The 16,898-nt window shown below is 38.1% G+C and overlaps 1 protein-coding gene across 7 annotated transcripts in view; it reads left to right on the forward strand.

Moving 5' to 3' along the window:
- anks1b (ankyrin repeat and sterile alpha motif domain containing 1B) overlaps nt 1–16,898 on the forward strand; it is a 236,809-nt gene that overhangs the window by 183,598 nt on the left and 36,313 nt on the right. For all 7 annotated transcript variants that reach the window (XM_028570991.1, XM_028570990.1, XM_028570993.1 and 4 more), the window contains 2 exons: nt 6,714–6,812; nt 8,488–8,640. In XM_028570991.1, the coding sequence (XP_028426792.1) occupies nt 6,714–6,812; nt 8,488–8,640 (252 nt within the window). The remainder of the gene's footprint in view (nt 1–6,713; nt 6,813–8,487; nt 8,641–16,898) is intronic.

Consider the following 16,898-nt stretch of genomic DNA (forward strand, 5'->3'; position numbering starts at 1 on the left):
TTAAGATGCAAACAAAGTCCTTGTCTTGCACTCTGGCTTGCTGAACAGGCTACCTGGAAAAGAAATTGCCTGCTAATGTCAGTTTGCTGACTAGACAGCTACTTGGCAGACTTGGCTGGAGCATTCCAGATTTTTTTCTTTTCTTTTGTTTAAAAAAAAAAATGTACTTCATTACATTAATTGATTTTCTTTGGCCAACTGGGGGCAACACAAAAAGCTGTAAAGACATCAATAACATATTGCTATTAAAAAAGTTGTATTGAGACATTCAGCAGACACAAAGCAACATTGTCATTCATTTGAAGTAGTTTCTGGCCACCTGATGAATATAAGTCCAACATTCACTCTCATTTTGGTTTTTACCGATGCCTAAAGGAAATATCTGACTCTTTAGCTGCTAAAAGCTCCACTATGTTCACCTGCTCGTAAGTAACTTTGCCTGTTTGTGTTTGGTGCTGGGCAGCTAGTATAGAGTGTGTTTATCGGAGCTATTGGCTAAAAACAGCTGCCCGTTGCTGTTAGAAACTACGCTGATGAGAGAGGTAAGACTGAAACAGTAAAGCGTGGAATTCAGTTTATTATTTTTAATTCAATTGGAGTTTTTTTTAAAGATTATTTTCTGGGCATTTTTAGGCCTTTATTCGACAGGCCAGCTGAAGACATGAAAGGGGGGTGAGAGGGGGGAATGACATGCAGCAAAGGGCCGAGATCGGAGTCTAACCTGAGCCCGCTGCGTCGAGGAGTAAACCTCTATATATGGGCGCCCGGATAGCCCAACTGAGCTATCCGGGCACCCGGAGTCATGTTTTGCGTCATCTGGCAAATATAAGCCTGATATTCACTCTATATTAGTTTTGGTCTCCACCAACTCTTAAGGAAAATATCTCTATTAACTATCTCTTTTAGCTGCTAAATGCTCCACTTTGTTCACTAGGTAGTCACTAACTTGGCCTACAGGTATCTCTTCTTTGTTGCTGGGCTGGTAGTATACTGTGGGTTATTGGAGCTACTTCTGCTGAAAACCGCTGCGTGCAGGATCTGGAAACAATGCTAATGAGAGCAGTGAGACTGAACCAAAACAGTGAAGGGACGCCTGATTGTGATTTCAGTTGGATTTTTGATTGTTAAACTGTTTTTATTGCAAGCTCTTCTTCCAAATGCATGCATTTAGAAAACCTGTGATTGAAATCAGATTCTCAAGTTTATGTTCAGAGCCACTTAACGGTGGATCTTAGGCACCTTTATGGGAGTAGTCTAAAGCAAAGAGCCAATTCACCTTGCTTAGTCCCTGACTGCAGTCACACTGTCCCTGTTAACACTCGTCATTACCATCAAACATACACACACTCCTCACTAAACTTTGCATACCAGTGTAGCCACTTAGAAATGTGACCGGAATATGGAAGTGGAAGGAAGAGAGCGAAGGAGGTCGATAGTGGAAATGATGGGGTAAAGCACGGTTGGTTATCGCTCACTTGAGAGATTAATACTATAGAAACTCTCCTAAGTGTCACATAAACTGATGCTTTGTGGGTTGTGGAGGCACTGAGACACACAAACAAATACTGAAAGAATTTCATGTAAAAGCTATTTTATCAGGATGCTTTTTATTTGGTTGCAGGCAGCACAATGAATTGCAAGAAAGATTGAAGCCAGTTGATGAAGACTAAAGGTAGAGCGGGGTTTGGTTTGTACATGGAATTACAAAGAGGAATTGGGGCACAGTACTAGATAGATAGCAGGAATGAAGAGATAAAGCATGATGCTGTGCGTACTAAAGATTCTGCAATTGATAAGAGCAGTCGCGAGGCTAGTGAAATTAATTTGACCCAACTGTTCCTCAGAGGGAGGAAACATTTGAAATGAAATGTTTGCAGTATTCCATATTTCCTTCAAAGGTGGCACCTCTAATAATCTAATAATAATATTAAACTGCCACTAAGTTAGAGAAACATAAGTAACAGCTTTACACATATGAGAAAAAGATAAATGCAACACCAACAAGTTTGTAAAGAAACCAAAATGAATTGCGTTCTTAAAGTGCAAGTGAGGGAAGGAATGGTTTGTGTAGTAATTAAAAGAAAGGCAAAAGAAAATAGGACAGGTTATTTGATAGCAGAGCAATGGATAATGGCAAACCATGAGAGAGGAGAGACAAGTGATGAACAGAGGCATGAAAGGAACAGAACCGAGAGAGAGCAAGAGATACAGTAGGCTGAGCATGATTTGTAGTACTCTTCTAAGCCTTCACTGCCATCACTGATTATCAATTTTTACTCCATCTTTAGTCTTTCCTCAATCCCCTGCCACTGCGCATGAATTTTAATTCCTGCGTTCAGAGCATTTGTGACCTGCTGCGGAGATGTTTTAAAGTGCTGTGTTCGTATCACAAGCTCACCACAGGCCATGGCAATTTTTATCCGCTCTGCGGATGTTAAACACCTTTCACCAGCAAAATACAGTACAGGCCAAAAGTTTGGACACACCTTCTCATTCAATGAGTTTCCTTTTTATTTTCATGATTATTTACATTTTACTAAAGGCATCAAAACTATGAATGAACACATATGGAATTATGTACTTAACAAAAAAGTGTGAAATAACTGAAAACATGTCTTATATTTTAGAATCTTCAAAGTATCCACCCTTTGCTTTTTTATTAATAAGGGAAACAATTCTACTAATTAACCCTGACAAGGCACACCTGTGAAGTGAAAACCATTTCAAGTGACTACCTCATGAAGCTCATTGAGAGAACACCAAGGGTTTGCAGAGTTATCAAAAAAAGCAAAGGGTGACTACTTTGAAGAATCTAAAATATAAGACATGTTTTCAGTTATTTCACACTTTATTGTTAAGTACATAATTCCATATGTGTTCATTCATAGTTTTGATGCCTTCAGTGAGAATCTACAATGTTAATAGTTATGAAAATAAAGAAACACATTGAATGAGAAGGCGTGTCCAAATTTTTGGCCTGTACTGTAGATTGTTAGTGTTAATACCAGTTCTGCATACTAAGTGTTGGAAATGTATCATACATATGCAAGATAGAATAACTGGTACAATGCAGAATAAACAATGTATGTTTCAGGAGGAAAAGCTGAGCCTATTTTCCTGTTGTTTGTCTCCCATTTATCCTCAGTCAAGTAATATTGATGTATCCATGTGATATTTATCCCCTGATCCATCCTGTGCACTTTGAAATGGCAGATATGGGACAAACATTATGTTAAGACAGAAAGGGAAAAGGCTGGATGTGTTTGGAGAGAGAAATAACATTAAGGAACTCTATCTTTTTCTATGAGGATCCCAACAGGGAGCAATTAGTCATGCCTTAAAGTCCCCCCCACCGTCTACTCTGCTGTGAAGTTTTAGCATGCGCTCTAATAATCAGCCTGAGAGCTGATCTCTGAACTGCACTCTTCTCTGACAGAGGCTGTGTGTACAGGTTGGAGAGGAGAATGTGGAAGGACTAAGTTTAGCCGCAGGATGAGCCCAATCAGCTGCTGCTGCTTCAAGTTTCAGTGCTGGGACAAACTGGTGGAGCCCTGGAGACAAAGTTATACTAATAAGCCTGCAGCAACGTCCCTCACTTTAAGGGACTCTTTTTTTTTTTTTTTTTTTTTTTTTACCCACAGTGTGTTGACTTTTTAAAATTTCCTTCATCAAGGTAAAGTTTAGAGAACCTGGGACATAAGGTACCAAAAGAACAAACAAAAAAGCAGGTCCATGGATTAATAAAATGAGAGCATGGATTAATAGCCCATTTGTTTGGTTTAGCAATTTATGTCCATGGATTAATAAACTGAGGCAACAAAAAAAACAATTTGGAAGAGCAAAGTCAAGATGCACTAATGGAAACAGACTTTCAATATGGGCCGTAAACCTTCAGATGGGGTAGTTAGATAATTTTAGGGTACTACAGTTAGTTATTTAATGTTTGTAGGCACTAAATGAAAGCAGTGACTAAAATCTGTGTCAGAAAAACACTGAGATAACCATGCCGTCCGTGTACAGTACCATACGTCCAGCACATAGCACATAAAACAAGTCCTAATGTCCTGTTTGGTCTAATTTGATTGGTAATGAATAATTTATATTTGAGGATAAAGTGCAGGCTAGGTGCATGTTTTTACTTTGTAATTTGTGTTTTAACAATCAAAGAGGTATTGTAGAATGGCTAACAAGCTGCAATTTGTTTATTTTTAGTCCATTAAAGAGTAACTACACACAGTTTAATAATCTGGCTTGGCGTGCCAGGATACTCCCTCTTAAAACATTTGATCTTGAACCAACATTATTTACATCCATGTCAACTACCTACCAATCTTCTTCTTTTTGCCTTTTGTTGGCACATTGCTACATTTCTTGGTGAATTTCTGCCACCAGCCTTCCATCAGTGGAGTAGTCTAAATTAGTATGGTTTATGAATCCAAGAGCATATATTTCTCACCCTATTGCATGGTTTAGCACCATGTGCACAGATTTCCACATCAAACCTTTACTAATTGTCTTTGTCTTGTATTTTGTGTAAGGTTTTCCAGCATGTTCATATTTTTAAACAAGTGAAGATCCACACATTCATGCCTGGGAGATGCCGAGTATACAACCACATTCTTCAGGACCAGCTTAGATGCGTTGCTCAAAGGCTCTTTAACAGTTAGATCTGAGTGCTACATGTACCCATACTCATACTTTCCCTGACGATTCAAGACTCTAACCTTCTCGTTACTTCGTGCACTTGTCTTCCGTGTTTGGTATTTTAGTTGCTTGTCAGGTCCTGACCAGTTTCTAGACGGGGGCAGTTCAAAGCCCTCTAGTAAATGGCTGGTACTCAATCGTGTAATAATCTAGTATCTTAAACTAGCAGATCTGGAGTCTCAAAAGTAAAGCCACCTGAACAGACATTTTTCTGGTAAATGTTCTTTGGAAAACTGCAGTAAAATCTCATTGACAGCTATCTCCTACCTAGAATTAATATGTCACAGCATCGGAGCAAAATGTCCTTTTCGAGCGCACAACGTTCCCCAGAGTGGTGGACATAAGTAAAGTAGAAGGAGGAAAATGCAGAGATATCTGCTATCTACCTGCTTTCTTGTACTTTACTTGGATGTTTATCACTGTTATTAGTTTTACAGGAAGGAGATGTAGAGGGACAATCCTTCATACTTGTCTGTCATAATCTATATTTCTGATGGTTGCTGTGTTGGCTTTTCTCTATGTTACAGCTGTCTTCATACACACAGCATCTCTTCCCTCACATCATCACACCTTTCCTCTAATTATCTGTCTGCATGAAGACACTTTCTTTCTGGCTCTCTGGAGGGGGGGCATAACTGATAAGTCTCTAATGTTTCCGATTGCATTAATTAAAGTTTCAATTGTGTATGATACCGATACATGCTGCTTTGTGTGTGTGTGTGTCCTAAATAAAAATATCAAAGTTGCCATCTGATGTTTCATTGCTTTCCAGTCTTTTCTTAGTCATGTTCCTACTCACAGATTGCTGTCTTTGATGCCTTATTGTTTTATGCTAAAGCTTGTTTAGTAGTTAGCGTTTCAAAGGTGCCAAATACCCTTAGTGCCAGTGTAGTAGAGTGTATGTTGATGCACTAAAGTGTATATATATAAACTCCTACAAATCCCATGCGGATTTAGTGTAAACTTTTCCTTTTGCACCATGGCTGCGAGTTTACTGATGTGGATGTGTTAGTGATATCCTGGCGAGCATCAGGAGGCACACCCACATCTGTAAATGGTTTGTAAGTGCTGAGGAACAATTTGCACAATTACTTATGACCACACTTTGACTACCTGAGTAAGTGGTCTGAAAGTTTTTTTTTGTTTTTTAATCTCATATTTCAAGTTTGACTAATGCATTTTCTCGTGTGGCAGTCAAGTGGTGAACAAATACTTTACTCTGGATAGGACACCTTGACTGAATGACTGAATTGGCGAAATGTAATGTAATAAGTAAGGAAGGAAGGTTTTATTGCTATCATACAAATATCACAGTCCTTGACTATTATAGTAGAACTACAATAGTTTCAATTTAAAAGGTGTGGCTACCTAAAACAAATCAATACCAGTATTTTTTCATGTTTTAACCTATTTACTACTAGACTCACAAATAACCATTTTGCAAACCCTATCCTATCCATGTTTTTAGCATTCCACACAGACACTGGTTTTTAATAATTTTCTGAACAAAATGAAAACTATTACCACACTAATCAAATTTGCATGTGTTGTGTAATTCATCACACATTTTAATCAGTTACATTGTTGCAATGAGGTAATGCAGTGCAGACTTTTCTAATCAATCTGCATATAAAGTGATTACCATGTAATGACAATAGAACTTAAAAAAACAACTTAATGCATTCTTGATGTTCACTGTGATGGATAACACACCTTAAGCAAGCTTTAAGTAAGTCTGTGACTTGATAATATGGCAATAAATAGAAAACAATAAATGGAAAACAATAAATGGAAAACAATTGCCACCTAGAATGCTAGAAAAAAAACCTACATCTAGAATTGTACAGCGTGCAATCAAAAGTGGACAACAAGGATAACTTGAATGTTGAAATGCAAAAATTGTTATTATTGTTTAGTATGTTTTTTCATCCTATGTGGAGCCACGCTTAACATTTGTAGACAACGTTGCATTGTTAGCTCCTAACCATAGCTGTTTGGTAACTCTGCAGGGCAGCAATGTGGTGGAAGACCAGGACCTGCTGGAGATTGGGATCCTTAACTCGGCCCACAGACAACGCCTCCTGCAGGCCATACGGCTGCTGCCCAGGGTTAGTACTGCAGCTAACCAAACACTCCAACAAGAATGTCACACACACATGGACTAAAACCTGAGCTTTCTAATCTGTGTTTTTTGTAATGTCAGTCTAGTGCAAGTTATATAAATCCATATAACATTTTAAAACCACGTAAGTCACATTTCCAGTTTTAAGATCGTAAGGTTGACATAATACAAATGAGAGCTGATGTTTACTTGTACTGTAGCTGCAGCCAATCTGTTTTGTTTAGTATTAAATTCAACAAATCTTCTGCTCCATCTGTCTTTCTGTGTGATATAACTCTCTCTGTGAGTGGTTGGGTTTATCTCTGCATGTTCTGGAGAATACTTGCACCAAGGAGTTGTTGGATTCAGGAAAAGATGCACCAAGCTGCTGTATGCTACTGGATATTGCAGTATCCAAACTACATCAACAAATTTAATGATGCAAGGAAACTGCTCAGTCTTTGCCGAGTCTAAATCCACATTGTCCTGCATCTGTAAAATTCACACACAGATAAAAACACAATTTGATAATTTATTTGTCACTTAGCAAAAGGCCAACAGTTTCTCAAAAAGGAGCAATCGCTGTTGAATTAATACATCAAATACAGACTCATAGGCCATTTTGCAGCTGTATATTAGCAAGGGCATGTGTGTGTGTGTGTGTGTGTGTGTGTGTGTGTGTGTGTGTGTGTGTGAGAGAGAGTGAGAGAGAGAGAAAGTAGGATCAAACGTGCAGAACTGGAGTGAGAGCAGGATAAAGGAATCTGCAAAAGAGAGACTCTGAGCTCAGAGATAAGTAGGTTTCATACAGACATCCAGATAACTTTGATCTCCAGTCAGCACTTTCCTCTTCTCGTCCTTCCTAAAAATTGCCAAAACATGGTTAAAAAAAAGAAAGAAACCTTTACGTTTTGCCTGCCCTCACACGTAGGCTAACCCGTGCTCAACTTAAGGTGGAGAATGTGGGATGTTTGTGTGAAGCACCATAAACTCTCTGAAGCTGTATTGACTGTCAAAATAGAAGTGAATGAATTATGATCTTTGTGCTACCCTCACAAAGTATCTCACTTAAGGCAATAACACCCTGCTGCTGGCATCCTATTCTGCCATTTTTCATAAGTTAGGCTTTTGTTTATTTGTTACATTATATAGAGTACATGATGAAAAATGCTCTCTTCCTCCTGTACCCTGCTGAACTGGGGAAGGTCTTTAACATTGAGTAAAGATGTAATGATCCCCGTGTAGAAATTAGGCTGCTGCAGCAGAATGAAAACAGAAAAGGAAAAAAGTGCGGCACAGAAATCAAATCTAGTGTAAATAGACTGTTTGTATGTTATATAAGAAATAGGTATATTGGCTGTAATGTAGTTAGCATTTGTACAGAGCGTTCCAAGCTTTCAAGCTCCAGGTCAAAGGCAGTGGACCATATGGGCAGAAACATGGCAAACCACCTCTAACATTTCCTCACTGTATCTTCTGTGTTTATGAGAACACCTCCGAGAGAGAACAAAGAAAACAAATTAATGTCATGAAACCTCCCAAGCAGCGATTATACAGAGATATTAATGTAATATTCTCAGCAGTCCAGGACATGTTTCAAAGTCTTGTAAAGAATGGCAGAAAAAGTAATAAAATGTTGAAAATACAGAACTTGAAAGATCACTTTTCTGTCTGTAATGAAGGTGCGACCTGTCGGTTACGATGGCAACAACCCCACGTCGGTGGCAGAGTGGCTGGAGTCATTGGAGCTCGGTGACTACACCAAGTCTTTCCTCGTCAATGGTTACACCTCCATGGAGCTGGTCAAGAAGATCTGGGAGATCGAGCTCATCAATGTAAGTCACAGTTATTTTCACTTCCTACTTCTGTGTGCAGTCCTGAAAATGTTTTCATTTTAACACATTCATAAGGCTGGTGATATTCTATTTTCTGGTGATATTCTTTCCAACAATTCCAATATAAAGACTAAAGTATTTTCTTTCTTTCAAACACATCTGACAGTCTTCATCAGAGTATGCTCAGTGACACAATGTCCTGACCAAGGGTTTAAAAGACTTGACCATTTACCAGGCAGGAAGGACTAATGAAAAATACTATTGGGTTGCATTATGGGAAATGTAGGAAACCAGTTTTTTTTTGTTTGACCCAAAGCAGGAACTAAATGTCAAACTGTCTATGGCTCTGCTGCTTCAATTTTGACCATTCTTTTTTTTTTTTTTTTTTTTTTTAAAGATACATTTTTTATTGTTTTTTTATATTTTTGAACATACACAACAGACAAACAAAATTGAACAAGAACAACAACCCTCTCCCACCCCCCACCCTCTGCGGTCTCGAACAAATGACCATTCTTTTTTTGATGTCTCTGTCAGTCTTCCAACTTTCTGAAAGTAAAAAATGTCTTCATTAGGAAGGAATAGGCTTTTGGCTGAGTGCCACAGACAGGGTAGGGAAGTAGGAAAGTATTGAGAGACGGACTAACGCATTGTTAGTTTTCACCATTTCATGGGAGTCGTTGACAATAGGAAAAATATAGACTAACACCAGCTTTATCCTTCATAGGTTTTACAAGGTTTATCTGCAAACTGGACAGATATGACAGATTTTTCACTGGCTTGTCGCTTGAAAATATTTATTTTTTCAATCAAGTGATGCAATCTTGATACTAATAGAGTAATCCCTCTTGTGTCCACATACAGTATTATCTCTTATTTTAAATACATTTTGTGTCGGGTCAAATTTCTCCCTCATAGACAGATATTAACTACACCTTTTAAGCCGTGGAAAACAGCTTCTTTTTTTAGCTTGAATGATGGGTTGTGATGGATATATTTTCTTTGTGATAAAGGACAGCATTGGCACAGCTGTGGCGTTTTGAAGCTGAATGCTTGTTGGCTTCTGTCCTCATCTCTCACCTGGGTGACGGAGTGAATTTGTTTCTCCTGCTCAATAAATCACACTCAGGCCCCATACATCAGTACACGCACAAGCTTTGTGCTTTGGCTTTTTATCTGAAACAAGGCTGAAGTCAATGTGAAAGTTCCCTCTGTGGAATACATGTAGAGGCAATACCCAGTGTGTAGAATGCCCATCAGGCATTTCTTCTCATTACTGTGCAATTCGTGCTAAGAATGCAAACAGGAAGGAGGTGCATTTTTGCTGTTATATAACAACCTTACTGCATCTTTTTTGTTGTTGTTTGCTTATTCTCCATTTTACTTCTTGTCATACCAGCTCTTTGTCTTGCTGTAGATGTTTGTGGTTTAACATTTGCAGTAATAAAGAGTGAGCAGATAGTTTGTAGCTGCTTTCCTTAGATTGAATTCTCTCCTGTAAATATCAGTAATGGAGGATGATAACAAGGTTTGACATTTGAGCTCCTATGTTGGCACAAGTAGTGCAGGTTTGTGATTACATTTTTACCAACATAAAATCTTAAGTAGAGATGGGGTATGCTGCAGCATGATCTCATCGAAGTGATGTGCTCCTTTGGTGCTCCGAGTGTAACGAAATCATGCTCGATTGCAGGGGGCGCCTGCCTGCCTGATTTCAATGAGAGAGAAGAGAAGGAGTGTTTTTCCTTCCCAGCGGAGGATAAAGTGATGAGTGATCAGCTGGAGGTGGTGGACGGGGAGTTATATAAGCATGTGGGATGCAAGATGTTTCACAGCGCTGGGGATACCACCCACATGCTGTGTGTGTGTGTGTGTGTGTGTGTGTGTGTGTGTGTGTGTGTGTGTGTGTGTGTGTGTGTGTGTGTGTGTGTGTGTGTGTGTGTGTGTGTGTGTGTGTGTGTGTGTGTGTGTGTGTGTGTGTGTGTGTGTGTGTGTGTGTGTGTGTGTGTTTTTTTCTGGATGCATATGTGAGATAGAGAAAGTGTTAATACATGCTTTTGATTTCATCAAACTATACATCAATCTCCTTTCTCTTATGGAAAACAGAGGAGCGTTAAAGTCTTAATGATGTGCATATGAACTACGTACTCTGTCAGTACTCCCATTTAGACCTTCATGTGCATGCAAATACGTATGTTGTATAGCATAAGGATTCTGTCTATATGAAGAATTCACATGTAATTCTGAGTGAAACGGCAGTGCAGAGTGAGTCCACTAGAGGCTGCACAAGTACACAATAAGGCCAGAAGTATGTGTCCACATACATTTGAGTACTGGGATTGTTTATCAGGACTATACACTTCAGACAATAGGATGCATCCAACTTTGTGGTAACAGTTTGGGAATGGCCCCTTCCCATTTCAACATGACAATGCCCCTGTGCACAAAGCCAAGTCTATAAAGAAATGGTTTTCCTAGTATTGTTTGAAAGAACTTGACTGAGTGAGTAACACTTCATTTTATTGGCCCCTTAACTTCACATTTGACATTTTCATAGAATTAACTGACATTTCATTGTAAACTCATAGGCAGTTTCCAGATTACGAGACACTTCACTACTAGAGCAGCCCTCCAAATACTAAAGCGTACTACTCTAAAAGGAATTATAAATAAGACCTCATCAAAGGAAACCTTAGATGCAGGTTGTATTTACTTAATGGGTTTGTTAGGATCTTTTGAAGTGGGGTTGTATGAGGTACTTATCTATAGTCAGTGTATTATCTACAGTAGATGGCGGTCGGCACGCCCCCCAGTTTGGAGAAGCAGGTGACACGGAAGCCAAGCAATGTACTGCTGCTGTTGACATGGCTCTCAGGTTTTATGTCATCAGAGTAGATTGACTCATCTGAGTTGCACCTGGTAACCTGGAGGTTAACTGTTACATTTAGTCTACAGGAAGGCTATTAACACACTATCCCGACTTTTTTTAGGTAGGTAGAAGTAGTCAATAAGCCTTTTAGGCAATTAAGAAAACTCAGAAGCAAACTCATGTTATCTACTGAAGCAACTACAAAAATAAGACTTGTAATAAATCTGAATTATTCTTTCCCTGTTTATTTGCAAAATAAACACCAGTTCCACGTCATAGAATAAGGTGTACATAATTACAGTTAGTATAGTCAATGTACATACAGTTATTCATGGGACTGTTATTCATGGGACAAAAAAAGAGACTATTTTATAATCTGAAGACTTGAAATGAAAACTCATTAAATTATACTTTCTATCTTAAATTATTAAATTAATATTAATAATGAATAAGAATGTATTATTAAAAATGGATGAGTACTGTAAGTGTGCAGGTACTGCTTATAATTGGAGGGTGTTTTTTTTTTTTTTTTTTAAACTTAATGCTAAGATTAAACTAATCACATTCAGATTAATGTACAGTACAGAGCCACTTTGATTCCACCGGTAGTGCTAACTCGATTGATTGTAAAAATCTTCATAGGCGATGAATCTTTAAGTAATTTATCAAGTAAAGTATGAAACATGGTGGTCACTACACTCCAAATAAGTATTGGTTGCCTTAATGCCAGTCTTTGTCTTTAGGGAGCTACTCTTTAAACTACTTTGTTCCCTTAATTTCCCCCTGAACCCAAACTAATTTAGAGAGCTATGTCAGGTACTTGAGAATGTAATAATGGCAAGACATTGTCTCCTTCAGCTTGCTTTTAATATCTGTAAAGAATGTTTAAAGATCTGTATAAGTTTGTCCCAAAAATCTCTCTCTCTATATATATATATATATATATATATATATATATATATATATATATATATATATATATATATATGAATTGTTATTATAAAGTTTAGGAGCCTGTCTGTAAAACCTTGGAAATGTTTAAATCACACCATAGCTTTAGCCAGACGATATCCTTTGATTGGTCCATGAGAGGAAGAAGGGTAAATGCTGCAAATAAAGACAGATCCTGCATACAAACATGAATGAACATGAAATTTTATTTGCAACAATGATGGTGAAAATACACATAAATATAAAGATGAACATAACATCAGATGTCAATGCTTATCATGCCAAAAAGCTTGTATGTTTAATATTTGATTTTTGTTGTGTTGGTGTCTCTTTTATCCATCAGTAGATGAATAGACCCCCTCATATACATATTATTTTCCCTGCAGTGCAGTGAGCTGCAGACACATGTAGAAATCCACATGGAGGTGCTGCTGCCTCTCAGTTCAGTCAGACCACCTTGTCTTGAGAAAAAAAGTACAAAACAACTGCGTCAAGGCTGCAAATTGCTCTCATTTCAAGTGATTTCTCATAGAGCCCAGAGGGAAGCAGTTAGAAATGGATTTCGTTTTGGAGAGTCACATTCATGACGGTGGAGTGCAGATAGTTTCTGGTGCTCACGGAACAATTCCCTTAATGTTTTCTAGATAAGTGGACCCTGATATTACGGAGAAGGGTGCCTTCAAATGTGTTTGTGTGCAAGTGTACATTTTGTGTGTCCTTATTGTTACCTGTGTACTGTATGGTGCTTTAAATGAGATAGCATTTGATTGACGGTCTGAGATTAAAGGAAGTGAAGTCTTTCTGGTTTTGTTTCCTTAGAGTTGTTACCAACCACTTTTTTTTATTGTGACCCCTTAATATAAAGCAACATCTGCCCTTTGATTGGTTGCATGTATTTACATTGTGAGTTAGGTCAAAGAGGAATTTTTCCCTCTGAGATCGCTTCATTTGAATATTTTTTGGAGGCCTGAAATAGAGAAAGTACAGTATTTATAAGAGAGAACCAAAGATTGGAAAAAAGTGAAAAATGAGCAAGATTTTCTTCCTGTGAATATACTTTATTCTTATTTTTCTAGCTGGAAAATCCTCTTGTGATCCACTAGATTAATCTCACAACACCATGTAGGGGTTTGTAATGTAGATGAAGGGTGTGAAATGTTGCCTGCCATAGCGATATAATTAGGTCTTAATTAAGAAACAATGTATACCTAAAATCGCCAGATAGGAATTCCTGTTTTGGGCTGATCCAGTGAAATAGAGTAAATATTTGACAAATCAATGTTCTTCATCGTGTCAAATCCTGCCAGTACAGTGTCAAAACAATTGCAGTGGTCTCAGACAGTAGTTCCCTACCTCTTTATCTTAAGTCTGTTTAAAGTGAAGCCGTGTTTTCTTGCAACACCTTGACACAGGTTCCATGTATCTATGAGTTGTGAGAAATTCAGCCAAAGAGTGATGTGCCCTTCTCAGATTCTTTCATTTGAATCATTAGTTTACAGTAGCCTGACTAGGTACAACTGTCTGGTATCCCACAGTATAAAACCAAAAACTAAAAGAAAGGTAGAAAATAATAGCAACATTTGTGTAGCAGGAATGGTGGAAGAAGTATTCAGATCTTCTACTTCCAAGTGAGTCCTACATTCAAAAGTAATAGGAACAAAATGTGAGCATCATTTTAATGTTGTAGCTGGTCTGTAAAACCTTAATCTGTAAAGTAACTCGTAAACACGTAACTATAGCTGTCATACTAGTATGACAGCGATAGTTACGTGTTTACGAGTTAGTACTAATGTAGTGGATCGGAGTAAAAACTACAGTGCTTCCCCCTGGAATGTGGTGAACTGGAAATATAAAGCAGCATAAAATAGAACTACTCAAGTAAAGTACAGAGGCCTAAATATTGTACTTAAATGCAGTACTTGTGTAAATGTACTTAGTTGCTTTCCAACAATGTATTTCCTACCGTGTCGGTTTTGCAACCTCTTATTTTCTGCTTCATGTCTGTATCTTGCATGTGAAGTCCTGTTAGTGTGTGTAGGAGTGTGTGTGTGTCCTGACTTGCCCCTGCATTCCCCACTATCATTACAACATGTCATTTCAAGAGGTATTTATACTCAAAACACTGAATATGTTCTGAAAATCTCGAAATGACTAACTGCGTGTGTGTTTGTGTGCGTGCAAATTTTTGTGTAAGTGTACGAGGGGTCCAAAATAAATTGAGGACAGTCATGAGAGTTCAGCCTTTCTTCTACCTCTTGTACTTCGTTGCCATGACGGCTACTAGTTACCATAGAGACTAGAGATATGTGCACTTGGTATAAATGAAATGTGTTTGTGTGCGTGTGTGTACTGGATTGCCTTTTCCTGACTCTATTCCAAATACTTAATATGTGTGTGTGTGTGTGTGTGTGTGTGTGTGTGTGTGTGTGTGTGTGTGTGTGTGTGTGTGTGTGTGTGTGTGTGTGTTTGTGTGTGTCATGTTCCTGTGCTCATCACCTTTTTTGTCACCTCTCCAAATGGACAGATTGTCTCACATCCCAACACCAGATGGTTCCTGCCTTTGTTAGACACTGCAGGATTAAACCCTATGTGTGTGTGTGTATATATATGTGTGTGTATATATATATATATATATATATATATATATATATATATATATATACACACACACACACACACACACACAAAATGCATCCAAACTTTTGTTAGTTTACTCAATGACAGATTTATGAATTTTCACAACAAAAAGGCGTCTACATGTTTACGTGGCTGTCACACACGTATTACACTTTCTTCAGACGTGTCCGATGTGTTCAAATGTGCGAGGATATTGTACAGTACACGGACAGTATGTGTGAAAGGGAGTGAGTAGTAGCTTTACGTGTGGGTGGATTTGCCTCAGGACTGCAGTGTACTTCACCGGCCCAGCCTGCCGATATTGCTCTCCTGCAGCCTTATTTGGCATTTGCAGTTCCTTTTGTAGCGCTCACCGTGCTGGAGACAGTGTGGGAGGTATCAGGAGATAATGTGTGTGACCCCCCCACTGATTTCCCTTTATTTCTCCTTAATGTTATGGTAAGTAAAAGCAATAGGCTGATGAGATTTGTTAAATTTTTATCCAAAATGATGAAGAATTATCAGCTTTGCTGTAGGTGTTAATCAAATCTAAAGCTTCCGTCTTCCTTTCCCAATAATAGATAATATTAACTCTTCTAAATTTTGGACTTGAGAATGTTTTTACCAACTCATTTCCCTTCCTTCCCTTATAAGTTCTGTTGGATTTGATTGACAGGCATCGCTCAAGTCCATTTAGTGTTTGTGTCGAGCTTTCTATCATATAACATTGTCTTTGTCCGCTGTTTCCAAGGTAAACAAAAAACTTTGAAGCTCAACTATTGAGCCAACATGGATTAAAAATCCTTAGTGCTTCGAAGAAATGGACATTTTAACATTACAATTTCACGACAATTTTATGACAACTGGGCAAACTTGCGATGAAGATCTTTGAACATGATCAAAAAACTCCAGAATAGTTACTAAATTTACCTTGAGATGATGAAGTTGAGTACATTTGTAAATTCTCACATTTACACATATAGTTACCTAATTAAAATCCATAGTATAGTTTTTAGCGTTTCTCAGAGAGGAGGCAATAAGGAGGAGTCATGCACTATCTTTGGTTTTTCTCCTACTGGATCTCATACGTAGACTTGTAAAAGACAGAAATAGACAGAATGACGTCAAGCTTCGTGGGTTGGATTTCATTTATGTGACACTTGTAGTGACACGCATATGAATATATACTCTTATACATAAACACATTCACATGTTTAATGTAATGCACCAAACATGTACACACACAAGCACTGGTATGAGTGTCCTGTGGTCAGTTGATCGATTTCTCAAGAGGACACATAAGTGAGTAAGGTTTCAAACAGGTTTCCAGATGAGGATATTGGGTTGTTGTGGCTAATACATCCTGCATGTATTCATATATTACACAATGTTGCGCTGAATTACATGATGCCTCAAGGATCATTGCTAAAGAGTAATCAAGATCAAATAAATGGGAGTTCCTCTGCTCTGAGCTATTTTCTGCCAAACGTCTAAACTTGTCTGCATCTGTAGGTGAATAGAAAAATGTGACACCCTGCGCAATGGACTAATAACATAGAGTTGCAAATCAGAAGGCCTTTTTTTTTTTGTCTGAAAGCATTCCTGAAGTAAAAGTCTCATTCATTTTCTAGCACCACAATGTTAGGTGACACACTTCCAAGGCTTGGATAGGCATCAAACTGTAGAATGCTCCAAATAATAATAAAAAAAAAAAAACCCTCTCCTGGTTGAATCATCAATACAAAAGATGAGCAACTGCGTCAGAGAATATGTGGTTCTTTGATAAAATATCAATGGTACGACAGGCTTGTGTACATAGAAA

The sequence above is a fragment of the Perca flavescens genome, chromosome 23, assembly GCF_004354835.1.
Source record: "Perca flavescens isolate YP-PL-M2 chromosome 23, PFLA_1.0, whole genome shotgun sequence".
Taxonomy (NCBI): domain Eukaryota; kingdom Metazoa; phylum Chordata; class Actinopteri; order Perciformes; family Percidae; genus Perca; species Perca flavescens.